General features: G+C 43.4%; 2 protein-coding genes across 5 annotated transcripts; both read left to right on the top strand.

Annotated features, from left to right (window-relative positions):
- Positions 1 to 784: 784 nt before the first annotated feature.
- Positions 785 to 22,505, top strand: shc1 (SHC (Src homology 2 domain containing) transforming protein 1). 4 transcript variants are annotated; one of them, XM_074682865.1, is made up of 14 exons: positions 785 to 1,020; positions 7,247 to 7,291; positions 14,216 to 14,380; positions 14,584 to 14,654; positions 15,083 to 15,146; positions 16,166 to 16,285; positions 18,446 to 18,499; positions 18,847 to 18,898; positions 20,415 to 20,541; positions 20,649 to 20,796; positions 21,061 to 21,118; positions 21,317 to 21,433; positions 22,001 to 22,257; positions 22,367 to 22,505. In XM_074682865.1, exons 2-14 carry the CDS (start codon positions 7,280 to 7,282, stop codon positions 22,493 to 22,495), a joined length of 1,374 nt encoding a protein of 457 aa, XP_074538966.1. In that variant the 5' UTR covers positions 785 to 1,020; positions 7,247 to 7,279; the 3' UTR covers positions 22,496 to 22,505. The 4 variants fall into 4 exon arrangements, with proteins under 4 accessions (XP_074538966.1, XP_074538967.1, XP_074538964.1 ...); XM_074682866.1 differs by lacking the exon at positions 7,247 to 7,291; XM_074682863.1 differs by lacking the exons at positions 785 to 1,020; positions 7,247 to 7,291 and having other exon boundaries at positions 9,160 to 14,380.
- Positions 22,506 to 26,141: 3,636 nt separating this feature from the next.
- Positions 26,142 to 26,816, top strand: lenep (lens epithelial protein). Its single transcript, XM_074682867.1, has 2 exons — positions 26,142 to 26,483; positions 26,660 to 26,816. Exon 1 carries the CDS (start codon positions 26,147 to 26,149, stop codon positions 26,339 to 26,341), a length of 195 nt encoding a protein of 64 aa, XP_074538968.1. The 5' UTR covers positions 26,142 to 26,146; the 3' UTR covers positions 26,342 to 26,483; positions 26,660 to 26,816.
- The last annotated feature ends 338 nt before the right edge of the window (positions 26,817 to 27,154 follow it).

Raw genomic sequence — 27,154 nt, 5'->3', positions numbered from 1 at the left:
ATTCTTTTTTTTTTTTTTCATTTTTTCCTTCCATATTAATTCATGTTGCCTATATATAAAGGCAAAATAATGTAAAAATACACATCAGACACTATAATCTCCAATTTAACCCTGTGCCACAGACAGACAGATGGATCTTTTATTATCCTTTACGAGGAAATGTGAAGGCACACACTGTGCAAGCCAGCCAGACACATTAATACAAATGTCCACACCATGGTTCTGGAAAGACATCCATATACTCATCTATTTACATATCCAGCATTAACCCACATGTGAAGTGCAGGTCTTTTGACACCACTTAAATTGCTCAAACAAAAAATGAACATCATCATTATAAAAGGAGGATGGTTGCAAGTTTGTTGTGTCGACTGCATACTCTACTGCTGCCGCATTCTTGATAGTTTCTACATTTTGATGGCATTCAAATGAGAATAAAACACAACATATCAACATTAAATGTGCACGTGTTTCTTATAAATAAAGAATTGTAAACGAGATAAATGAGAACACAGAACTGTTTTGTTTTGGCCTTGCTATGACTAAAGGACAAAAACATTTGCTATTTATTTAAGGTAACTTAATAACGCCCCTGGCTTGCTATCAGGGGTTTCTCTTTTTGCGCAATGTGCAGTGAATGAGCCAGGTGCACAGCTTAGCCAAACACACGCGCACACACACACGATGACTCACACGCGCACGCACTCACAAACACACACACACATACAGACAGGATCCGCGGCCAGATGACGTTGCCATTTGTTCGCGGAAGTGGCTTCTGTCGTGACCGTGGAGGGGGGAGGCAGGGGAGGTAAGGGGAGGAGGAAGGGAAGGAAAAGGGAGAGGAAAGAAGAAGTTTAGACCCATCTCCTATTAAGTTATTAAAAACTGTAAGACTTCTGGCGGACATTTTCGTCGACTCTCAGCCCTGTTGGATGAAATCAAGCTGAAGTTCTGTGCAGCAACAGTTTGGTGGGCAGGAGGGGTTTCTCGAGGGGGAAAGGAGGAGGAAGAGAGCTGGTAAGTTGCTCGGTAAAGTTGACCACACTTTTTTGGGGCATGGTTTGGTGCTCCGTGCGTGCTGTGCGTCAAAGTACCACAGTTAATGTACATGTGAAAAGTTTGAAGTTACGGGTCTGTCTGTGCTGTGCCTTCAGGAACGCGTTGCTCTACTTCTGTATTCTTGTGTTGCATTAAGACAACGGAGTGTAGTGAAGCCTGTCGGGTTACTGTAAAATTGTTGCTCATAATCACACTGGGCTGTGCACACTTTAGCTAAATGTTTAACTTTTGTTCGTCATCGCGCTGTCAGACGATGGTATTAAGTTTTATGATTTGAGTCTAAAGTCTGTTTGAGCAATGTTTTCACGTTATTGTCACTGTTTAAACACTCCTACATAAAGATAATGGTTAGTCAACAAAGAGGGCTGAAGTTTGCGCCTTTTTGATAAAATATTACAAAAAGTCATCAAAGCACCCTTTGGTCATCTTAAGCAGTATTCTCATGAAAGTGAGGTGGTTAAAAATTATTTGATGGTGTCATTGATGGTAAAGATAGTGTGCTTGTCTTTGTTTAGTCTGGTAATGAACCTCAACTATTGGTCAGTTTTTTAGCTACATTATTCTTAGTCACATTACAAAGTGTGACTGTCAGTAACTGAGAGAACTATTGGCTCATGAGTGGGGAAATGGAAATAATCATTCCACAGTTAAAAGAAAAGATACTGATGTCCGATTCAAGCACAGTCTCTTCTAAAAAACAGGCAGTAAGATAAACTCCAGACTTCAGATTGCAGCGATTGGCCTCTGAGTCAACATCTTATCAGTGCACACACAGACACGCAAAAATCTGTACACTTATGTTCCCTCAGGGTAGATTGTATTAGTAGCAATCCATCAGCAAAACACACCCTAGATGTGCTGAAACAGGGTCAGTGTGGCAGAGGTAGAGATCCCTGTCAGACCGTGGGTTATGGAAACAGTCTGAAGGGTCCATGAGGGATGATTGCGGCGAATGTGAGCAGGGGACTCAAACTCTTATCAGGGTCAGCCACACCGCTCTGACCAGCAGCATCTGACGTGATATGATTATATGGAGCAAGCTATCTCTGCTGATGAAACGTAGCAGGAAGAGAGGATGCAATCATCAACTGACTTTAGAAAAAAAATGGTGATTCAGACACATGTCAGGGAGCTGGACAAGCAGGACACATGTGCACTCACACACACACACACTAACACAGATACGAAGAGAAAACTAAAAGACCATAACAACACAAGCAGGAAGGACAGCCTCATACACAACCTGTCAGTCAAAGCGGAGTATCTCAGCCTCTCAATCACTGCATTGACACAATCCGAAATCCACTTGATTAAAATTGGATCTGTCCAATTCTGCTGGAGCCGCATCAGTCACGAGTGAAGGCTGTAGTCCTGATTGACAGCACGGTGTGACACTTGTGATTGTTACAGCCTCACTTCGACAGGTGTGTGTGTGTGTGTGTGAGAACATTGCCCTAAACTCTTTCACAGACACACAAACATTTTAGAAATAGGGTTTTTTGTAAGCGGTGAATGACATTAGCCTTGAATTTTTCTTTTGGTACCTGAAACTTGCCTATTGATAAAATGGACACATGAGATAGTAAGCTGCTTTGCACACATCAGAACTATTGACAGGACACAGTGTGTGTGTGTAAATCTGTCCATGTCGATGTCTTTGTCTGGCGTGCAGCATATACAACGCTTAGCCACTGTGGGGTTAAGTGTGTGTGCTTACATATCTGGTGTGTGCATATGTGCCTGTGTGTGTATTCTGAACAAGCTGTGGGAATTTGTTTTTGAGGTCAACGCTGTCTGTGTCTTCTACACATCAGCTGTGTTTCCCCCTGAACCGCTCGGTCGTGTGAAAGACGCTCTCACAGCCACAGTTGAAAAGAAATTCTACCCTTTGTGGTTTTTTAAATGAGAAGTTGTCATACAATTGGTTTGATTTACTAAAACAACATATGTCACACTTTTTTTAAACACTGTTAACTGTAATTTTTGTGGTTCTGACATCAGTTAATCAGAATGAATCTGGTTGTTGTCACCTCTGAGTTGAGAAATGCCTCATGCAATGCATCTGCATCACTGAATCTCTTCTTCTTGCAGGAAGCTGAGATTGCACATTTAGAGGTCAGCATTTTTCAAAGCTCAGGGCTTCAAAACCTGCGTCTGACAGAGATATACATGTTGGGTGTGAGATGGAAGTTGTTCCTCTGACAACCAAGGTCACTTTAGGGCTTGGGTTGATATCAGGCCTGGAGTCAGCTGAATTTTTATTTCCTGTACCAGAGAGCTGTTTTATGCCCTAGAAATTGTCCCGCCTGCACTGATTTCAAAGATGGATAAATCATCCAAACATTATCATCAAACTCATGACCCAGGTTGGGGCCATATATATCTATAATGCAATCTACCACCGTCCTGATTTGTGAGATGCCTGACTCCTCAGGGTGGCAGGAAGGACGTAGGTCCTGCATTTAACCTTTAAGGTGCATTTTGTGTGTTTTTCTGATACTGCAATGTATTGGACCATAAATGTTTTTCTACTTACAAATTTTGCAGACTTGTGTATTTCAGTAATAGTAGTGATGCATTAATTATGAAAATCAGGGATGATGTTGATACAAATGTTTAAAGTTCTATCACAGAAAGCTAATAAATGATTTTTGCATTACAATTCCTTATGTCTGTTTCTCAAATGAGCTAGGAGATTTGATAAGTCATTTCCCATAGTGCCTCTTCCTAAATGCCACTGGTGCATGTCTTACAAACTGCATGTCGCTGATCTCTCTCAGACATGATGTAATACTCCCACACTCCTGACATTTCCTTTCAAAATTGACCATGAAAACAAATCAGAGTTTGTCCAACAGGTAGTTTCTTCTGCCAAATAAAATCCTCTTCTCTAAATCAGCAGTTCAGTGCACTGGCTCACAAGCATTAGATTCATGCAACACAACAGATTCTGAGAGGTTATAAGGGATGTGCCAAAGCAACTAATTTCCTCACTGGGGAAACATTAATTTAATTTTCTAACTGAAAAAAGTCAAAATTGAGCATAACATTCTTTAAAAAAACTAAACTCTGGATCACATCCAGATCCACATGGACTGTAAAATTGATGAATGCAGTCTCCCTGACGTCTGTTTCTGAAACAGATTTTTGATGCAAATTAAGCTGTGGCTCTGATTGGGCAAACTTCGATGTTAATATTCTCTTAACTGCTGCATTAGAAAAAAAATTCACCCCCGTACAGTTTGGCAGTAGTGAAATTAGTGATTTAGGTAGGAGGGTTTTTGTACCAGGCTATCAATAGGTTAATTTGCTGTGAAAACGTTTTTTTGACTTGGTGTTTATTAGGGGTGTAACGGTACACAAAAATCACGGTTCGGTACGTACTTTGGTTTTAGGGTCACGGTTCGGTACATTTTCGGTACAGTATGGAACAACGCAAAACCATTTGCTTGTTTAGCATGTTTATTAAACCAAAAACTTGCTATTATACAGCGAGGGGGGAGGCTCTTCAAGCTCAGGTTGGTCGTTAGCAGCAGCCATGATGCACAATTCAGACACAAGTTCCTGTGGCTATGGAAGCTCTTTGATATTCATCTTCTGATTGGCTCACCGTGAGACGTCACGTCCACATGATATGCGCATGATCGCAAAGCACGAATCACAGACCACTTTGCTCATGAATATTAAAACACCTTCCCTGCTCAGCCAATCATAGACGAGTACTCACGTGAATATTAAAGAGCCATGTGCAGCAGCAAACGTAAACTTACCGTACTCGTTTGAATACAGCACTGTACCGAACCGAACGGCCTTATGGAGCGGTTCGGCAAGGAAACATGTACTATTACACCCCCAGTGTTTATATGACTTCCGGTACTTCTCAAGCGAACCCTTGAGAAACGGCAGATTTTAGCACATCCGCATTGTCTCATAATTTGAGACTGGAGGTTGCTGCTTAGTCACTTGTCAGGTGAAACTGATAGTTAGAGAACTAATTCTCAAAGGCCTTACTTTGGTCCAAACTGGGACATATCCATATGTTGTAGAAATATCGTTATCTATCTGTAAAAAGCTCGAAATGGTATGTTCTATAATAGCACAAGATCTTCACAAGATTTGCTGAAATGATGAGGTCATTGCATGAGAATTTCATAACTAGTTTATTACGTGTTGGAGGGTAAGTCTCAAACACCTAGGTCTGTCCATAGCTCTACCCCAGACTTCTATTGCCCTGTTCAATCAGAGGGAAGGGGTTTTGTTGAGCAGAGGGTCTTAAAGAGACAGTACCTTAGATTGCAGATTTCCTTAATTTTGGGTGATCAGTGATTGGCCCATTCTTACATATGAAATCGATCTTGTGTACCTTCGGGAATGTCTGACAGCCAGCTTTTGTTGCTTTTTGCCCTGAGACCCAGAACTCAGGACACTTTATTGGTTGTTTAAGTTAAAACATAAATATCTTAATGTTTCACAGGTATTGTTCAATGGTTTTCAATAAAATAAGGTTGGAACATTGAAGGTATCTGCTGTCAGTTATAAAAAATAAAAATGGGTGATCGGCCCAAATCGGTATCGGCAGGTCAGACTAGAAAAAAAAATTGTAATGTGTGCACCCCTACAGAAACTTCAACTAAGCATTTTAAACAGAAGGGTTTTCTACAATGCCAGTGTAAGGAAAAAGGGAAAAAAAAACTTTTAAAGCAGTAAATAATCCAAAGCTACAAAGGGATACCAGAGGGACAGTACAAATCCTCAAAAAGCACCCCTCTTTAAACACACCACAGAAGCTAATACTTTAAGATAAAAAGCACATGCAAAGTTTTGGCTTGATTTTTGAAAATCTGTTCAGAGATTTTTAACAAGAGTAGAAAAAGCCTCTTTTCTAACTTTGAAGCACTTCACGGTTTCATCACTGGATGTGGACACTCAAAGCCTGTGTTGAGAAAGCCTAAACGTTTTATTGGCCACTGAAGTGAAGAAATAACTCAGTCTTTTTGACACACTAACCGTTATAGAGCGAGTGGGAAGTTGTAAGAGGAGCGAGGCAGCAGGAAGGGAATGATGGAAGGAGATAGAGATGTGGTTTGAGGGGGCGGTGGAGGGCAGTGGAGTGGTGGGGGCACAACCTAAAATAGCCATCTCACATGTTTGCTGTGTGCATGGTGAGCTATGAAGCCAGCAGCAAGGCCTCCTGCTGAATGCCTGCCTAATCTAATGTTCACTACAGGACCTAATTTTGGGAAATTTGATTGCAGTTTCCCCGTGCAAACATACGCGTGTGTTTGCACGTCTCTTCCTATCAAAGAGGCTTCCCCTTGTGAGTTAGTGCCCCTTCCCTCTGTTCCCCCTACGCTCATCATCTTCATCATCATCTGTCTCATCTTGGTAATGGGAACTGATATTAGACAGCGTCTGGCAAGGGTCCAGCAGGGAAAAGGTCAGTGACTAGGCCCGTTTACTCATCTATGCCCAGATTTTAGAGCCAGTGTACGTAAGAGGGTAAGTGGGACAGGTCAAATCAGATTACACACACACACACACACACACACATATATAAACACACATATATAAACACACAAACTGCAGCACAAGAGACGCCATATCAAGCATGAACCATTGGCATTTGATCCTAGACAGTGTCATCCTAATGTCCAAGTGTTTTCTATGATAACTATTGATTAGCTGCAGCTACAGTCAGTCGCTCCATCTGTTTCATGCTTGGACACAGAACACATACTTGCTACACACACACACTTGGGCAAGCTGAGACACAAGCATCCTACACATGCGGTCCTTTCAGATAATTCCTTTCATTCCACAGAGTGTGTTTCAACATGCACGGCGGATTATCGTCCTCCTCCGATCACTCTTCCTCACTTTCTCCCTCTCCTCCTCTATCGCTCTATCTCTGCCTCATTTCACTGTTATGTCTCTGTGCGCTTAATGAACTGGCGTCTTTATATCAAGGAGATCCCATGACCCTCTCCACAGCTGATCCGGGGAGCAAAGCATGCTGGGAGTAAAGTAGCTGCAAGGGCTGCATTGGAGGACGCTGTGATTGGCCCTTGATTTTGCATGCGTGCGTGCGTGTGTTTGTATGTGTGTGTGTGTGTGTGTGTGTGTGTGTGTGTGTGTGTGTGTGTGCACATACACAGAGCGCTGATGTGCACTTTGGTGTTTTTAGGGATACAGACTCACAGGCTGCCTGTGTCGGCCGATGGATTATATGGTAAGACTTTCAAATGATTCAAGCAGCTGATCAAAAACACACAGTGACACAGTGGCGAGGGGGATGCTTCTCCTCCACAGAGCATCATATTAAACAGAAAACTCAGCCTTTAAGATGTGTTATGAAATATGACACAGTCTGATGATATGTAGAGTTTGATGAGTGCTTAAATAAAAGATTACAGCAAGCTCAGCCTCACAGGAGGTATCAGTCAGTCAGTCATAGTTCTTATAAATTATGGGCTGCATGATTAAAGTGAAAGTGCTTTGAATTAGTTTTCACATGAAGACAATAATTCTGTAGTTGGGGTGTGTTCACAGAATGCACATTTCTCAAATGTAACTGAATGAGATCTTCTTAAGATGTTTCTAGATCTCTTTTTTTTTTTTTTCAATTTGCTGCTTTAAAATGCAGTGTTCAAACTTTGCAGAGCTGTGCCACACACCAAAGCTTCACAGTCTGCAGTCTTTGTGTAGCACCCTGCAGAGAACAAACTTTTTGTTATATGCAAACTCACCTAATTAGAAAGTTTACTCTGCAGAATTATAAAATAAAATACAACTTTTCCAGTATTTTACACTCTAATGAGCCAGAAATGAAGTGAATAATTGTGCAGCCCTTTGTGCATAATGCTGGTTTGACTGATTTACTGTTCATTGCAGAAGGATGCAAGTTTATGGGGTACACTAAGCTATAAGTTACCCAGCCATCCTGCAATAAAACAAATTCTTAGGAAGGATATTTCTGAAATATTCACTCACAAAGTTCAGAAAAGAAAGCATTTTCATGTTTCTGTCAACCCCTAAGCCACTTTGTTTGATGTGTTTTACTAGTTTCTTCTTCTGGTGGATGGGGTCTTTCTTTTTTCATCCATCACTCTGAAAACCAATCACATCCATTCACACCATAAATGTGATGTATGGTGGTGGATCTCACCTGAAGTGACCGTCTAGTTTTCTGCAGTTGTCTGATTTGGCTCAGTCTTGTCCCTAAATGCACTGCTACCTTAAATGAACACAGAGTAGTGGTCAGAAGCAGTACTGCAGGGACTGAATGTATGTTGGGGTGTCATCTGAGGACTCCTCGCTATCCACTCGGCTGGCTTCTTGTGTCACTTTATGGGTGGTTTCCTCCGCTTTCTGCCACTCTGCCTTCTCATCAGATATGCTGGGTCCGATCTGTGGGATCTCTGCTTTCTGTTTGCCTCTTAGGATTCACTCTGTTTTATTATTGTTATTTTTTTGCCTTGTGATAACCTTTCCTATCCCCTAGAGAGCTCCAGTCGTATAGAAATAGAGGAACAGTTTGTCTGCCAGTCCTATTCTGTGTCTCTGCTTTTGAATGTGTCTACTTTCATCAAGGTTACATCGAGTGACCTCATGTCACACTCTGTGCAGCACTCCTCCTCTGTCTGTACCCATCCTCCCTCTCTCTGTCTATCTCTTCCTCTTTCACCCTGTTTCTCAGGTTACCAAACATGAAGAAGGGAGGAGTATTGAATTGTCAACATACCCCCCCCACACACACAAACACACACACACACACACACACTATAACACACAAATGTACACACAATAACACTCTTCTCCCCCTTTCACAACCTTGTTTTCTTTCTCATTTTCCACGTTTTCATCTCCCTTTGGCGTGTGTGTGTGTGTTAATGTGCAGGAGCGCAGCATCTGTCTGTGCATGCACTTGCACGCTGCTAAATGACTGAGGCTGCAGAGAGGAGGTGGGGGGAAGGGGAGGAAACAGGAAGGAGGTAGGATGGAGGATAAGAGGTGGGGAGGGCAGAGGCAGCAGCCACGAGTGTGTGTGTTTGTGTGTGTGCGTGTGTGTGTGTGTTTGAGAGAGAGAAAGAGAGAGACGGTAAGAGAGAAATGGGAGGCAGCATCATCCACCCAGACTGGGAGGAGGAGGAGGGGGAGGACAGACAGCGTGATCGTCCCTCCAACAGACAGAGGTGGAAGGAAAGTGGGAACAAGAGACAGACGTGAGGGGGGGAAAAGAGGAGTACAATGAAGGAGTGCCATTGTGGACACTGGCAGCACTGCCATTTCACCATCTGCTGAAGAGAGAGAGGCAGAGGAGGCACGAGAAGAGGAGGCAGCCAAACTGAGGGAGCATAGATGGAGAGGAGCTGCCGGCAGTGACTTTGTGAATTAATCGAGCGGAAGAGCGGATCAGAGGAGAAGCACGTTTTTCAGGGAGTGGACGGACGGAGAGCCAGAAAGAGGAAGGAGAGGACGGATGAGCGGACAGTCTATGGCTGTTTAAAAATTAATGTGCTGCTCATGTGAATGTGGAGTCCAGCTTTAGCTAAACCACCATGGATTATCAACTGTATGCTTTTTAAACCAAAAAGAGGAACTGCTAATGATTTATTATTCATTTAAAAAAAGAAAGAACTCTTAGAGAAATTGATTAGATTCACTTTCTACCGCAGAGTTTGAATTACTTTGTGTTTTTGTAAATATTGACTCTTTGTGACTTTTGATTTTCTATTCTTAAAAAAAAAAAGATCTACTCAGCAGGATGATGTACAATCATTATCTTTGTTAGCTGCTGCACAGAATATTCAGGTTGTTTTTATGCAACTTTTCTAAGCATCAGTTTTGTCTTTTAGGAGTCAGTGTTAAGTGTTGTTGTTGTTGTTGTTTATACTTGGAAAGTGATTTGTCCTTGTTTTTTAAAAAAGAAAAAAGATCTGACTTAAACCTTTACATGCCCTTGTTAGAGTCGGTGCATGCAGCCAGCATGGGATGCGAACATTGATTGGGTCTGTATGGCCGGCGCGACGTTGCTCAAACTTTGATCATTTCCTGAAACCTATTGATCGTGCAGAAGTCTGTTGTTTTTTTTCTTCCTGTAAGTTCAAAAGAAGCTCCGACCTGGAGCCGTTGATGCAGCAACTAATTGCTGCCGTGTTGTTTGACAGAGCAGTCATCTCTTTGTCTAAAGATATCTGCGGTTGTCGGGACTTCTCCGAGTATACTCTCCGCAGGCATCTCTTTTAATGTCTGTTGCCATAGCAACGGGCGGCAGCTGCAGACGAAGCAAGATGTAAAGTTCTTTTCTCTGTCTTATCTTCTAAACTGGTGCTGTTTCATTAGATAATTGGGTGATTCTGGCTGATTAGAGGCTGAAGTCTTTATCAGGTGTTGTTTTGGTGCAGTTCTTTGGACTTTCTTTCTTCGACAGGGTGTTTTCTCTTCTTCACCAGACAGTCTTTGTCTGAGCGCAGCTCGGCAGAATCAGGGTTGTTTCAGGTCACCTGTCCCCCCCCCACCATCCCACCCTCTGTTCTGCGCGTCGGTCCTGTAGTGTCGGCTCAGCCTTGTTTGTCCTGAACTCACCTTTTATCAACGGCCATCTCCATCATCCAGTCCAGCTGATGTGCCATTGCCAGGACTGACCAGAGAAATGAGATTATCCTACTCATTTCACTTGTACATATCACTCTGTGCAGCTGCTCGGCCTCCAGGCCTCTAATTACTGATCATTAAGTGTTCTTTGTTGGAGACAGTCCCTTCTTTTTGCTGTCTCTGTGTGGGTGACTCAGGATTTCTCCTCATGTAGAGGGTCACCTCCTCTGCAGTCACCTGACCTACACTGTGTTCTGTGCACTTAAATACCCTCGGGCAGCATGAGGGTTAACTCTGCTGATAAAGCATTTCAGCCCCCCTGTGTATGAGAACACACCTTGATTTTCTCTTTCTTTACGGTGGATTTCTTGCCTTTTTCAAAGACTTTGTTGTTGTATTGCAGGAGCGACAGACTGTTCGGTTTGTTCTGCATGCTCTTTGATTGTCTAAATACTGGGTGTCTTTTGTGACTTTTCCAGCCATACTTCTTTACAGCTTTCTGGAGTTCAGCCCAGCCTGTCTGGCCGTGTGTGAGTCTGACTGGATCCTTCATGGTGCTTTTTGGCCAAGACCAGATGGATGACTAGCTAAGATTGCTAGACAATCCCTCTGTGGTGCTAGACTGGTGTAGGCGACTGTTCCTTTACCATGCATGCAGCGCCCACTACAAGCTGGCCCCGCTGTGCTTTCGACACAGTCAAGTTCTGAATGTTAGCGTGGAGGGAAAAAAAGAATCACCCATTCAATCGGCATCACTGAAACTTCGGTGCCAAAGTTACAGCCTTGTGTAAGTGGTCTAGGCAAGGTGTGTGCAAACTTTGCTCTCCCTTAAGCAGATAAAGGTCAGCAGGTTGTAAATTTGATGAGTGCCTCTACAGCACTGAGGTTCAGGCCAGCAAGTTCAGTGCAGCACTGCAGGTGTAGCTCTGCCTCAATCTGAGGTCAAACTCCTGCAGATAGTTTTGTTCGTAGGACTCAGCGAGAGACTGTTAGTATCAACAGACTGTTGTTTGCCTTCTAGGTTGGACTATGCAGAAAATAAGATGTTATGTAGTGTCTGTGAGGTAGCTTGTTGTAACACTGAGAGCTAACCTGCTGATTGATAAGCCCTGCCTTAGATAAGAAAGGAAACAGTTCCAATACTTGGCTTGTTCATATCACGTGGGTCTGTGTCAACACTGTTCTCTCAGGTAACTGATTAAATCCTGGGCTTGTCGTTCAAACCAGGAAGTCACATAGTAACAGGGTGAGAGAAAGGGGCATAGAGAGACCAGCATTACAACAGAGAGTGGTTTCTTTTTGAGCATTTCCAGCTGGGTGAGCGAGTTCACGTTCAACTCTGTCAAGCCTCCAGCACCATTCAGGGAACCCTGGGTAGGGAGTTCAAACCAGACCAATCAGGTCTCATTACCATCACAACAAACCCACCGGTAGTCGTCATCAGCCAATGACCTACATTCTCCGGAGTTACATCACCGCCGTGCTACTGCAGTGTACGTTACTGTATCAGACACAGACAACATCTCAGAACAACCCTACCACTTTCTAATGGTGCTTCAAGATGAACAAATACAGAAGGTGGTTTCAGCTTTGGTGAACACACTCAAACCTGGGCCACCTCACTTCTTTTAGCCATATCAGGAACTTCAGTCAGGAACGGGCCCAGCCCTGCGGCCCCTGTCTTAAGTATTTACTTTTTTCTTTCTGATTTCTACTGGTGTCTAAATAGGTGACCATGCCTAGCCTCTAGCCATCCCTTATCTTTAAAGTTCGAGGGGCAGACAGACAGGGCTCACATTTTTATATATTAGGGACTGTTAAACAGGACAGCCTGGAGAACGGGCGAGCACTCGAGGGAGGGGGCGAGGGGGAGCGAGAGATCATCTGGAAGAGGAGAGAGGAAGTGGTGGCGCGGGAGAGGGCGGAGGCATTGGAGAGACAGAGGTTGGCTGAGTACATTGTGTGGAGGAAGAGAGAGGACTTCCAGGAGAAGCGAGGAGACAGAGAGAAGGGAGGAAAGGGTTCAGAGAAAGGGAACCAGCCTGCGCCAGAGGTGATCTGGAAGAGGAGAGAAGAGGAGGAAGGTGGAGACGCAGGGAGGGAGAGAGCAAGGGCCATTCAGAGAGGACATGAAACCATTTGGAGGAAGAGGGAGAGGGAGTAAGAGTGGAAACCAATGAGAGGTTTGAGAGTTTAAAGCTCCTGAGAAGTTGGTGTTAAAGAAAGCGTGCTGCGTTGGATTTTAGCCATACATCAGTAAGCTTCCTCTCTCTTCTTTAGCAGTTGTGGGCTTCACTGAGCCCTGCAGGTGCTCGCTGTAGTATTGACCAATCAGAGCTGTGTATCTTGTGTGTGTGTGTTGCTGTCGTGTTGGTGTGTGCGCTCCCCTTGTTGACTGCTAATAGGATTTTTATGAGCTTGTGTCAAGAAGGATAGAGCTGCTTCACACATGTGTGCACGCCAACACGCACACACACACACGCAAAGACGTTATCTAGGAATCTTTGTGGGCAGGGGAGGTTTATACCGCCTCACATGCGTGTAAACACAGCACATATACGAGCCGTAAAACGTACATGTGAGGAGGCGTTGAGAGACAATCACTTGTGTTGATTCTCCATGGTGCTGGCGACAGCTGCATAACTGGCCCACACTGAGGGGCTGTTAAACTGGAGCCAGATACTCACAGATATAATCTTGCATCGTGGCAAAAAGACCAACATGAACCTTCTTTGGAGAGCTAAAACCATCACCAGTCCCCGGGAACACAATGAACATTAAAGCAGATTTTAAAAAGAACTGATGACAACATGATCTGCACTGGTGCACTAAAAACAAACTTTTTTCATCTGCATCCAGCTACTAACTGGGACGCCCCACTTTCCCCTGCACCTTCTCTGATCTTGCTTTTACCGTGGGTGAAGTTCTTAAAGCAGTTTGGATTGGGCTGCTCGGTAATGAGTGGAGGACAGACAAGCAGACAGATGGATGCAGCTCCTACGCTGAGAGAGACAGACAGATGGCTGTATGTCCTCTTAGAGAAAAACTTTGAATACTAAGACAAAGAAACTTTGATTAAATCACTACAGCCTGTGTGGACTTGTGAAAAAACTGACACTGCAGTTTCATTATGGAGCTTGTCCCAAAAACCAAGTACACCCATTTTCGGAGTGAATCGCTGAGCTCGACTGATGAAACAAACTCCAATCCATCATCATTCCCTCCTTCCAGTCCTGCCACCCCTCTCACTCCCTCCCCCGGTCTACCTTCCTCCCTCTCCTCCTCGTCTCTGACTCCCATCTTGCCCCCCTCCTCTCCACGCCCGGCTGAGAACAGCCCCACCACCCTCTGCTCCTTCTTCCCCAGGATGGGATCCCTTCGTCTGGGTGTCTCTGCCACTCTTCTCCCAGGACTCAGGGCCTCAAACAGGCCTCTGCAGCCTCAGGCACCTCTGGAGTCTTCTGGGGATGACAGGAGCAGCTCTAGCTCCTCACCGCCGCTCCATCATCCAATTCTCAATCTAACCGCCCCTTCTCCTCCTCCTCGACCTCCCCTGCAGGATATGAACCGGCTGGGAGGGGTGTCCAGGAGGGCACGGGTGGAAGGAGGGCAGCTGGGAGGAGACGAGTGGACGCGCCATGGCTCCTTTGTCAACAAGCCCACCCGCGGCTGGCTGCACTCCGACAGCGTGGTCAGCACCTCTGGTGTTTCCTACACTGTTCGGGTAAGTGAATGGCACACTCCTCCTAACCTCTGACTATAAACAACCATCCAAACCTCCAACTGAACGGCTTTCTGATGCTTTTCTCACATTTTTATAAACAGGGCCCTGTTGCCTTCTTCCTCTGTCTGGTTAGATTTGTCCACTGGGGTTGTCATGTAGGAAATGTCTGATGTTAATGTGTTGACTCCCTGTTTCCTGGGCAGTACATGGGTTGCGTGGAGGTGCTACAGTCAATGCGGGCATTGGACTTCAACACCAGAACTCAGGTCACCAGGTGAGAAGTCATGCTAACCATCAGCTGCCGCCTTGCTCTGTCTTCTATTTCATCTATTTCAAGAAACGTGGTTAGTCTTTAACCAGCATGCACTGCTCATCTTGTATGTATTCCACTGCTTCCGTTCTGCTTTGCTTGCTTGTTTCTCCCTGAGTTAGCTTACACGAGAGTGCGAGTGTGTACACGCCTGCAGCTCTCCCAGACCCTAAATTAGAATGTTCTGGAATCCTGGTGGTTTCCTTCTGGTTTCCGTAGTGATGTTTGTCTCCTCGGCAAAGACGAGTACAGTTGCCAGGGATGATAAATTCACCCCTCTCCCCTCCCCTCCTTTATACCAGATCTCATTTAATCCCCATAATTGCTAGTCAGGGAAGGTGTGAGGGTTAATGACGTGCTGTGGCGACTCATGTGTGCTGTTAATGTTTCAGGGAAGCTATCTCTGTTGTGTGTGAGGCAGTGCCCGGAGCCAAAGGAGCCCAGCGCAGGAGAAAGGTACAGACAACACACACTACATGCACACACTTTTACAGGACATTATTTATTTATACAGCTTAAGTGGGCGGGTTGGGAGGGTTTTCTGCAAAGAGCTAGATTTAGCCTGATTGTCCACTCTGTGGTCAGTTGGCTATTCTGTCACACACTCTCATGGACTCTGATTTAGACTAAATGTACGCTTATGGAGTTAGCAAACTACTTGCACATAATTACCAATCACTTTCTGGCCTCCGTCCCGCCCCTATCCACCCAGCCCGCTGTCACAGGGGAGGCTGGAGAGGTGGAGTAGCAGCTCGTGTGGAGCCAGTGTCGGGAGAAGGAAGCACTCTGGATAGGAGACACAGCAGACAGTCTGCTGTTTAAAGACTGTGTGCGTCTGCGAACAGTCCTGCTGTAAAACTCAAAACATCCACCCAAACAGTCCGTAAAACAGGTGGCTAAATCCAGCAGCCTGTTGCTACAGACCTTTTTTTGACCGAGGAATGTCTGGCAGTGCAGCACAGCAGACAAAACACAGTAACAGGACTTAAACCAGACTAGATTGAACTAGTGTAGTCCCTCTGAATTGACTGGACTGAGGTTAATGGGGCTGAGCACGTGGCTCCAATCCTGATGCTGTTTCTCTCACAGCATGTGCCAAATATTCTGGAGCAGATATGGATGAAAGCCATGAAAGCAGCAGGAGGGTTGGGATAAACGGAGCTGGCACAATGGTGCTGGCGCAGTCTGCGTGATGCTCTTGGCCCTGCCTACAGTATGCACACTGTCCTGTCTACTCCCCATTGGTCACGGTTGGCCTTGGAGACAGGATCACTTTCACAATTGCAGCTGTTCTTCCACTCCCACACACACAGGCATTTCCACACTTACACACCCACAGGCTCATGCACAGCCAGAGTGCACTCTAAGGACCACTAGGCCTTGTTAAAGTAGAGCAAAAAAAAAATCTTGCATTGTTTTCTGTTTGCGCACCTTGATTGTTGATGACTTAAAGACAACATCCCTCTCCTTTGCAGCCTTCCTCTCGCTGCCTGACGTCCATCCTGGGGAAAAGTAACCTGCAGTTTGCTGGCATGACAATCAGCCTGACCATCTCCACCAGCAGCCTTAACCTGCTGGCCTCAGACTGCAAACAGGTTAGACTGATGCCGGCTTACTCAAGCTGCTGGTGGTGTGTGTATTTTCTCCTGACTCTGCTTTGTTCTCTATCAATATAAGGCACAGACGAGTTGACACTGACGTAAAAGTGATTTGTATTCAGCAAAATGAAATAGTCTCTCAGATCTGGCGGTTAGTCACAGTTCTATGGCGGCGATATTCATTAGCCTGCCTCGCTGTGATAAATCAAAATAAACTTGACTTTTAATTCACAGCAAAGTGGCATTTGGCATTTCCCTCTCACTCAACCAGTCCTGTAACTCTGCCAAAGCCTGCACCATGATGCGGTTTGTAGACTCTTAATGTCTGTTTTCCTGTACGGTCTCACGCAAGCTTCCTTTCTCTCTTTGGTGATAACTGATCAGCAAATAAGTTTAACTGATAAATAAGTTAAGGTTTCTTGTCCCCCTGAATAAATTAAAACTAAATTCAGTATCATCCATGTTATTTGGTCAATCAATTCAGAATGCTAACAGAAAAAACATTGAGCTATGATGTTGACCTGTTTAGCTTTGGTGCTAACTAGGAGAGAATTAGAGTCAATCCCAATTTTAAATCTTTCCCCTTCTCCTTTGTCTTAACTGTTTTACTACCCTTTCCTTTGCCCTCTATTTTAATGGCCAAGGGGAAGGGGTAAAAAAAACCATCTCTTCGAGTCGAGACGCCACGCTACGTCACCACCCAGCTATGTCACCACCCCTAGACGCTTGCTGTCATAGGCAGAGCGACTGTTTATTCACTTCCAAACAAAATACATTTTTACAAACTGATGATAAACCAGTGTCAGATTAGGGTGACAAATTCACAGCAAATAGACTTCACTACAATGAACTGCATTACATGAGTGATGAGACGGCTAAGCTATGAAAAGCTAACGTTAAGCTAACATCACAGCATTATAAAGCTTTATCATGTACCTTCTGTAACATTAGTTTTCCTTAGGGTCTGTAGCTAATGTAGCTCCTGAATGCAGCCTAGCTGTCTAATCATTCATGAAATAAAGTGCATTGTGGTGAAGTCTGTTTGCTATGAATATGTCAACCTGGTCTGACATCAGTGTTGTTATTATTAGCTCTTGCTGTAGCTGTCGCTATAGCAGCATGTGGTAGATCGATATAATGAGCGATTTCAAAATACAACCAACAGTTCAAAAAATGGCTAATACTTACATGGAGTAGCAAAGGATTTGATAATCCGATAAAGAAATATCTATCCAAATTTGTCATACCCCTTGGTTTCATGTGAGGTTCCAGTTTTTCCTAGTTTTAAGGGCTGTGTAGCCGTTCCCCTTGAACTTATGGATAATTGGAACACCACTTCACTAGACGTGCACATGCTAAACCAAGGGATAAGGGGTAGAATTGGGATTGGCCATCAATCATCAATGATCTGGGTTCTCATCATGTATTTAACACAGTCTCATATTGAGTAAAGAGGTGAGTAATCACCTGAGTTGCATCCCTGTATCTGTAAGAGACTTTAAAAAACAGGCTGTATGTCTGAAGGGCGTCACCCAAACAACTAATTTCTTGCACTTTACTACTTCAAAGAAGCCTCTTCACAAACCAAAGCATTTCTTTCTGGATTGTGACCTTTTCAAACATTCAGGGGATTCCCAGATAAAATTGGAGCCTTCCCACTTTGTTTCCCTCATGCTTCCTGAGTGCTGCACAAATGCACCCTCTCACCATCGTCTTCATTTCTGCATCGCGAGAGAGCAGGAAGTGATCCTCCTCCAAGACTTCTAATGAGTTAATAGCTATCGAAGGATGTTTATTCCTCTGGTGAGACAGAACACAGAGCCAAATAGAAAAACACCATCCACATACTATCTCCATTCATAAATTAAGCCTCAAAAATAGACCGCACATTTTGCACAGTAGCAAGCGTTGAAGTTGTTATTGATCCGACATGGGCGGAGTGTTAAAAAGGGGTTCCATCCGTTTTCCCTGCTTAGTTTTATCTCTGCTGCAGCTCATGGAGCTCGATGGAGGAAAAAAAAAGCACTTTTCTCAGTAATGATTCCACATTTGTCTCTCCATCCACATGCTTTCATCTCACTTCCCACATACTTCATGTCACCCACGTGCTCTCCTTCTGTCTCCCTCTCTCTTCCTCTACTTTCTTTTTGTCCACAGATAATCGCCAACCATCACATGCAGTCCATCTCCTTCGCTTCTGGAGGAGACCCAGTGAGTCACCAAACACTCCTCTCCCTCTCTCCGCTCAAATCTCACTCTGGCTTTTTTCCATCTTTTCTTCAGCCTGCATATCCTTCCTTCCTGTCTTCTGTCATCATCTATTTCTATCAATACCACTCACTCCATTGCTGCCTCGCTGGTTTGCAGTCCTACTCTTCCAAAGCTTGATCTAATCACTTCCTGTCATTTCTCTTTCAGCTGAATGTATGTTTCTAACTCCTGTCACGAGTGCAGCTTCTGCCTTATCTCTTCTTCTCCTTTCAAACCTCTCTATCCCTAACCTGCCCTTCACTTTTTTCCCTCCCACTTACCTGACTGTCTTACCCTGTCTCCCTCAGGATACAGCAGAGTACGTAGCATATGTGGCCAAAGACCCAGTCAACCAGAGAGGTGAGCAGAAACAGCTGCATGACATCTTCATCCGGGTACTATCAGCCAGAATAGACTGACAACAATCCCTGGCTGCGAGTTTTTCTTTCAGCTTCCTGTCTTATCAGATGATAAAACAAGATGCAGCTTCAGGAAATTCTGCAAATATACACGTCAAAGCCATTCTATAAATATTTAAAAATCCTATTTGATAAATGAAATGCCTTTCTGCTCCTTACTTCACTCCAAACACATCACCCACTGAAGCTGCAGTACACAGAGTTGAAAAGTCTTTTAAACAAGACAGATTTTTGTTTGTTTCGAATCCCACGAGATCTGCTTCATTTAATGATGCAATGATGTTAAATTACAGAAAAAAGTACTTTTCTTGTTTGGTTTTGCACCAACAGGATTTTAGAGCATCCAAAGGTTTATCAACTAATCCCCAGCAAATTTTACCAAGAATGTTATTTATATCTTCTTCGTAATCACCTCCGCTAAGGACGTTGTGTTTTTGGGAGAGTTTGTCTGTTTGTGAGTTTGTGAACAACATAACTCAAAAAGTAATGAACAGATCTGGATGAAAATTCCGGTAATATTCAAAATGTGATAAGGAAAAAGTGATTAAATTTTGGAGTTGATCCAGATCACCATCTGGATCCAGGAATTTTTTTAGACGATTCTTTGTCATTGTGAGATAGGGCTGTTTTCACCATATGTGTATTTAACTCCACGATAAATGGTCGAATTGCTTTGCAGAACAAAACAAGGTCATAATAATATTCTGACAGATGTAAAAGTACGATCCAGATCCTGGCAATATTCTGGATACTAAGATCTGGAATATAAAATATGTACTGTAATTATCATACAAAACCTGCAACTAACACCAGAAATGTAGCAGACAGTCTAATGAAAGGGAGTATAACATTAAAGTAGGACTTACACTGCAAAACAATTAAATCTTATAAAATATTTCTTTTCTTGTTTTCGGTAGAAAATGTCTTTTTAGACTTAATATGTGCCACATTCACCTGACCAGTCCTGAAAAATAACTTAATTCAAGTGATTCAAAGGCAAAACGAGGCCTGAATTGATTGTAACAAGTAAAATAATCTGCCAATGAAACAAGAGAAAGGTTACTTGTATTAAGAGAGTATTCTACTTTCAAGCAAACTTTTCTTGTTACATTGGCAGATTTTTGTTACTTGTTACAAGCAATTCAGATCTCATTTTCATCTTTAAATTACTTGAAACAAGTCATTTTTCAGGATTGCTAAGTTTAATGTGGCTCATATCAAGTGTAATAAGTCGATTTCCTCAAAAAAAGACAAAAACACTTAATAAGATTTAAGTTTTTGCAGTGTTAGTGTTGTATGACAGTCACAATATGCTTGGTGGACATCTGCGCATTCTGAGTGCTTTTCTATTTCTAAGATATGGTTTAAAAATTAGACATGCGCCCTTTTGTCTGTCTTTGTGGCACATGTTGCTGCAGCTTCCTTAAAAATAAACATCTTTGTCTCCTTTTCTGCAGCATGTCACATCCTGGAGTGTTCAGAGGGTCTCGCCCAGGAAGTCATCAGCACCATCGGTCAGGCCTTTGAACTACGCTTCAAACAGTACCTAAAGAATCCTCCCAAACTGGTCACACCACATGACAGGTAAATATGAAAAATGTGTCACACATGAGCCTGAAACACAAACCTCTGTTTGTGTTTTGTCAACTATAAAGTGTGTCTTCTTTTGTATCACCCCCTTTTTCTTCCAGGATGGCTCCGTTTGATGGCTCTGCATGGGAGGAAGAAGATGATGAGGCTGCTCCACCCCCTGATGTCCCGTACTATAATAACTTCCCTGGGAAGCAGCCTCCCCCTGGTGGCCTTGTTGACATGAGGACCCGCCCAGGAGCCACGCTGGTGAGAAAAGTACACACAAGCACAGGAGGAGGATGACTCCCGACACATGCTCTAACACATCTTCATGTTGCTCATACAGCAGCACAGTGATGATACATCTCAGAGGAATCTAGAAGTACACAGAACATAAAATTTAGATGCCTTCCTAAACAAAAACTGTGACTGATCTTTGTTTCTCTTTGAATGGGACTCCCTTCTGATTGTGTACTCTGAACTGTGCCCTCCTGTGGCTCATTATTTGTTAACATGCCTCTGTGTTTTCAGCCTTATGGACAGCCAGGTCAGAATGACATTCACAAGCAGCCTCTGCCTCCTCTTCCAGGTCAGTCCTGCCTGCACTTGCCTTTCTCCTCCTCTCCCTATCATTCTCTGGAAACCAGACTTTTCTTTGCTTTCTTGTCTTTGTTGTCTTTGATGTATTTTATCTCGCCTTTACTTAAATTGCTGTTTAATATGCATGGCTGATGAGGAAATGGAAATGTGTACCAAGGTCACTGTAGTCTTTTCTTTATTTTCCCAGTGGGTGCTAAAGAAGGAGGACGGGAACTGTTCGATGACCCTTCATACGTCAATGTGGATAAACCCCGCCTCCCTCTTGCGGCTAATGGAAATGCTCACAGAGATGCTTTTGACATGAGTAAGAGCCTGATGGATACTGCATGCCAATGCCTGCTTAAAGAAACACTGAAGCAATGCAGATGACAAATGCATTTTTGGGGAAATAAAATGTCAGAGAAGTGTGATAGCATGCTTTCCTGTTACTAGTATCATGTTGGTGGTTCAACCAGAATGGATAAGATAACTTGTAGCTTGAATTTGCGTTTCACCATGTGTGAAGAATGGGGGTTAATTAGTAACTAAGGAGACGAGCAGAGTGCTGTGTACTGTACATTCCATATGACGGGCTAATTGAAGAGTGGAGCTGCCCACAGAAGGCAGCCCCAGAGCAAGATAAGGGAATTAGAGTGCCTTTGTCCATTACAGGGCATTTTATGTAACATGATTGGTTGACTGAGTAAAGCTTTTCACATTACAGACACAGTCCACTATCAGTGCACAGCACACAGCTGCCAGAACCCTTTGACAATGTCCAGTCAGTTTGGTCCTACAAAGACATTCAAACAATGAAAAAAGACAGAAGGTAAGCGTTTGAGGTTTTTGAAAACGTAACTTATTCAAATGCATTTGCTTTTTATTTCTCCAGAGCCATTCGATGATGCCCTGGGAGTCTCTGGGCACGGTGGTCCAAGCTCAGTGGCAGCAGCGCCCCCTTTGGTACAGCAGCTTCAGTGTGAGACCTGGTTCCATGGTAGCTTAAGTCGCAGGGAGGCAGAGAGGCTGCTGACCCGAGATGGAGACTTCCTAGTGAGGGAGTCTGGGACCACGCCGGGGCAGTATGTTCTCACAGGACAGCAGGGGGGTCAGGCCAAACACCTGCTGCTCGTGGACCCAGAGGGAGTGGTAAGTCAGGGAGTAGGAGATAATAGAAGGGAGGGGGAACCATTGTGGTACAAGAGAACATGTAGTCAAACTTTTCTTCTACCTGTTTTTTTTCTGTATTGTCTTTCAGGTCCGCACTAAAGACCATCGGTTTGAAAGCGTGAGCCACCTCATCAGTTACCACATGGACAACAGACTTCCCATCGTGTCAGCTGGTAGCGAAGTATGTCTGCAACAGCCAGTGGAGCGCAGGGCCTGATGTTACACACCCCACCGAAATACTCCACCAAATACACACACAGTCTTTTTACAGCCATTTAACATAGGACAAATACATCTCCACACGCTCAGTTTAACAAAGCAACACTACACTTTACAAGAACACCAATGCACCAACTATCACAAAAGAAGCCAAAAAAAGGAAAAAAAAAAAAAATCACCTTTTCTCGGCAAAATCACTCTCATGCTGCTGTTGCTATGTATTTCTGTCCTTTCTGGAACTGAAAAGAAGTGAAACTGTGACCTGCAGTCCTCCACTCCAACAACTTTCAGGCGCAACCCCCCACATGACGGAGAAGCACTGCTGCAATCTCTCAACAGCCTACTGTGAACCAGGGAGGAGCCCTGCGCTAACTCCAGAACAGGGCAGAAAAAAAATGCAAATTTTTTTTAAAGGAAACAATATCATGTGATTTACTAACAGGTGAAACCATGTACAAAAAAATATAAACTGAAAAGTGAAGAAAAGGAACATACATGGGACACTGAATGAGATTTAAGTGCTATTGAGCATGTGTTCTTTCATTTTTGGGGATTGATTTTTTTCTCTCCATAGACTGTTGCTGGAGCATATCAGGCAAAAAAAAAAATAGACTGGTTTGTTGGTCCTGTATTCGAGGGACTGAACCAGGCGCAAACATAAACACTCCATTCATGTGTCACTGGAGCACTTCAGCAGAAAACCTGACTCATAATCCTGCCTGGTGAATATGCATTTTAAAAAAAAATTGCTTCCAACCTTAATCAGGAGCGCCACCCTCACCCCATCCACTCCCTTTTTATGGACCTCTTTGAACTTCAACCCCTGGAGTGAAAGCTGGTGATGAGGAAAGCATGTATGCAAAACTGGGGACTGCTATGCCAATGATCGTTTGATATGTTTGTTTTTCTATTTCTGTTATCTTGGGACTCATTACTCATTGGACATTGTGAGATCAGGAGAATCCAAGCGGCTGTAACTCCCTTATTCCTCTGTAAACACGGATACACCCTTACTGCACACATGGTCTGCACCACCTGTCATGCCAAAGAACATGAACTTGGTCGCTAACAGAGAAAGCCATGACAACTATTAACAGTGATCTGTTTTGTGTGCTAACAGCATCAGGAGCATATTTAAAGGAGGGGTTAAAAGTAAAATGAGCAGTGATGTCCAGCATGAATTGAGAGGGATAGGTAGAGCATATCTAAAACCTGATGCTTTAAGTTGAATACTTAGTATGTTTTTGCATTGACAATCCATGGGTTCCATCTTTTGAGTCTAATGATATGGAAGTAAAGGAGAGTAAGTATCAGAGACCCCTTTAAATGACGGACTAAGCCTTTAAACATTTAGTATTGTTTGGGCCTTCAGATATAAAAGTGATTCTGGTCAGAGCATCAGGGGGGCGGAGGGAATTCACAGCTCAGGGGGTTTCTTTTGTTGAAGCAGGCTAACAGGCAATGGCAACTTTGGAAAAGAACACAAATCGGCTGTGTCCATGTATTTTAAGGTGTAAAAGAAGAAGATAAATAATATAAAAGTACATTAGCAAACAAACTTTAACTAAAGTAACACTGCAGGAATTTATACAAAAGCTTTGGCCCATTCATTTATGCACTAGCAGGAAAAAAAAAGATGTCAGAAACTGCTCCTTTTTCAAAGTGTACGCCTTCATTCACAAAATCTAGCCCTATGAAACCTCTGCTTTGTTGTTATTCTCTGACCAGAAGCATTCCCAAATCTTCTGACCCAAACCATGTGACCTTTCAGAAGGCTGCTCCTGTAATACGGTGGCCAATGAGATGTGTTGAACAGTCTAAGCAATGAATTTCCATCTGCAAAAATAATGCAAAGTGTGTGGTAGAAAGCGGTAATGTAATGTTTGTGTACAGTGATGTTGCTTTATTTTTTAATCACTTGAGGGAATAATGTCTGTTTTTTAGGAATTGTTCAATCAGAGTGGGATGGAGCTTCTTGTTCATAAGGACAAATATGTTGTCAGAGCATTGATAATGATGAAATTTCAAGCCAAATGTTCCTCCTCAACGTGCTGTTTTCACAAACTTTTGAGGATCTCTCTGGGGAGAAATTCACAGCGTTGTTTCTCCTCCTCCTTCTCCCTCAGATCATGGCGTTGTTTTTTTTTCATTTCTTTTTTAATCGTGCCTTGTTTCTTCAATGCAGTCACATCACTTCAGTGCAGTCACCTTATGTACTTAATTCAAATGTAGTCAACTACAGGAGAATCCTAACAACAAGCCTCTCAGTAAAACAAAGACTCTGCAAAAACGACACTCCAACAGACACAAACAGATCCAGTGATGGCAATCTCCTCTGATGCACATTCTTGCATTCAGCTTTTAGTCACAGATACTTGATGTCACCATTTTTTGGGGGATATTTCTTGAACATCTGTAATTAACATCAGTCTTTGCCTGGTCAGCTTAGTGTTGGATTATTGTTTTCATGTTTGTGTATTTAATGATAAGCAACACAGAGCCAGACAGCACAGCACTGGCGTAACTCTTCTCAAAGCCAACCAAACTTGTCAAAAAAGATTACAACCAAGCTCTTTAGACATGAGAAGGGAGCGTTCATCCTCACTCTCAACCAGTGCTAAGACCCTAAAGTGGGCCCACATGTAATCTAACATGCGCACACACATACATGCTTGAGTGTCAACTGGGTCATTGAGCCACACACGACCTGTTCAGGTGTTTGTAGGTCAGATAGGAAAACCAGAGCTTTATGTTCTGCCTTTAATAAGTGTGCCTGTTTGCGTGTGTGTGTGTCCTCAAACAGACCCACCTGACCTTCCTTGTCATTAGTGAACTGGTCTTGTGTAACCATCGCTCATCACAGATGCCTTTGTTGCATGAAAATCCTTTATGTTGTTTGTTGTTGGTGGTGGTGATGAAGTGTTGAAGATGCTGTTGTACTTTTTAATTTTTGGAAGCCAAAGGTTACTTTTGAATAGTGTGCACAGATATTGATTTTTACTTTGTATATGTTTCTGTTTTAATACTTTGTTTTTAGGGAAACATGTTGGTTTACACCTGTATCTGAAAATATAGATTGCATATATAAATACATATATCATTCATCTTCCATTGTGAGTCTTACTTTTGTTATGCTAACTAAGTGCACGTGAGGCCAGGGTCTTTATACTGATGCAGATTTGCTTTTTGAGTTTAACAAAAAAAACAGTACAGTGAAAAAGACTAATTGAAAATGAAATACAAAGCACAGACAGCTAGAAGGTATGATCAGCTGTCACATACTGTCCTGAACAAAGAGCAGGCTGCAGTGGGGGGTGCACTGGAGCTACTGGAACCCTCTTGTTTGTGAGCAGCCTGCAACAGTAGGGGCTGATTCAGGAGTTATTACAGCCTATAGGGAGATTGTACTTTACAAAAGAGAGGAACACTGCTCCACAAAGGTAAACAAGGCCCTTAATCCATCAGCATGGAACATTGGAGAACAAGCAGGATGATAATGGAGTTGGTGTAGAAGGTTATAAGTAGAGGACCCAACTGTGCGAGGACTGAGCTGTTACACGGACCCAGTCACACCTCACCTCCTGCTTCTCCTCAGTGACTGCTCTCGCTTATCACCTCTGCCTGAGTATTTGTTTTCCTCTCCGAAGCCATGCATCCCCAGCGTCCTCTTCCCCAGGCCATGCCCTCCTCCTCTCTAGGACAGCACCTGCGGGATATGGCCATGGGTATTGGACGCGGCAAGAATTTGTTGGGAGGAAACTTTGCCTACAGTTTCATCCAGTCTGTGAAGGAGTGCCTCTATTTCCTCCTGTGCTGCTGGTGCATCAAAGAGATCCTGGACTGACGGACTGAGAAAGAGTGGATCGAGTGGTCAACCATTGATTTTTCCCTTTTTTCAATGCTGGCTCCAAGAGATTAATTTCAAGCAACTTTTATTCAATCAGGGATTGAGTGTTTTATAAGTGATGCTGGCAGAGCTTTGGCAGGTATGATGCTTATCTTGTGTGTCTACTAACCAGCACTAGATCTGTAATTCAAATGATACATGTGACACTGTCTACTTTCAAACAAGGTTCTCATTGTTAGAAATATAATAAGTGAATCACCTAAAAATCAGATTATATAATGTTAAAAGACGCTCTCTGTTATCCATTGTCTATAGGGTGCCCCTCTGAGTTTCCAGTGAATACGCTGCTACATTTCTGGATGCCACCATGTACTATTGATCATTGTGAGAGTGGTCAGACCTCCCTGAATTCAACCCTGCTGACCCAAGATCTGAAGGAATGGCACCCCTCATGATCACTGTACAACACAAACTGGTGTGCATAATAAAGGAACTAATGAATAGAAAAAAAATTACCTTTATGTCTGCGGCTTTGTTCATTCTGTTGTCATTAATAATATGGTAAACATGGAGTGTTTAGATATACAGATAGTTTTCTTTGATTGCTTTTTCAAGTATTTTACAGTTTTATCAAGTAGAGGTTGTATGCACTGAACAGAAATATATGGATAACTGTAAATATGGCAAAGGCATTTGTGACTTAAATATCAGCCTGGAAAAGAAATCCAACTCTGTGGACTACCTGAATGATAAGCTGAGGACTTGGGGGTTGGGGGGGGTGTGAGGAAAAAACAACGTATGTAAGATGTA

This window comes from Halichoeres trimaculatus, unplaced genomic scaffold, assembly GCF_033239565.1.
Source record: "Halichoeres trimaculatus isolate MK-OKI-2021-1 unplaced genomic scaffold, fHalTri1.1 fHalTri1_scaffold_12, whole genome shotgun sequence".
NCBI lineage: Eukaryota > Metazoa > Chordata > Actinopteri > Labriformes > Labridae > Halichoeres > Halichoeres trimaculatus.
Note: the sequence above shows the minus strand (reverse complement) of the source record. Positions and strands in the feature narration are given on the sequence as shown.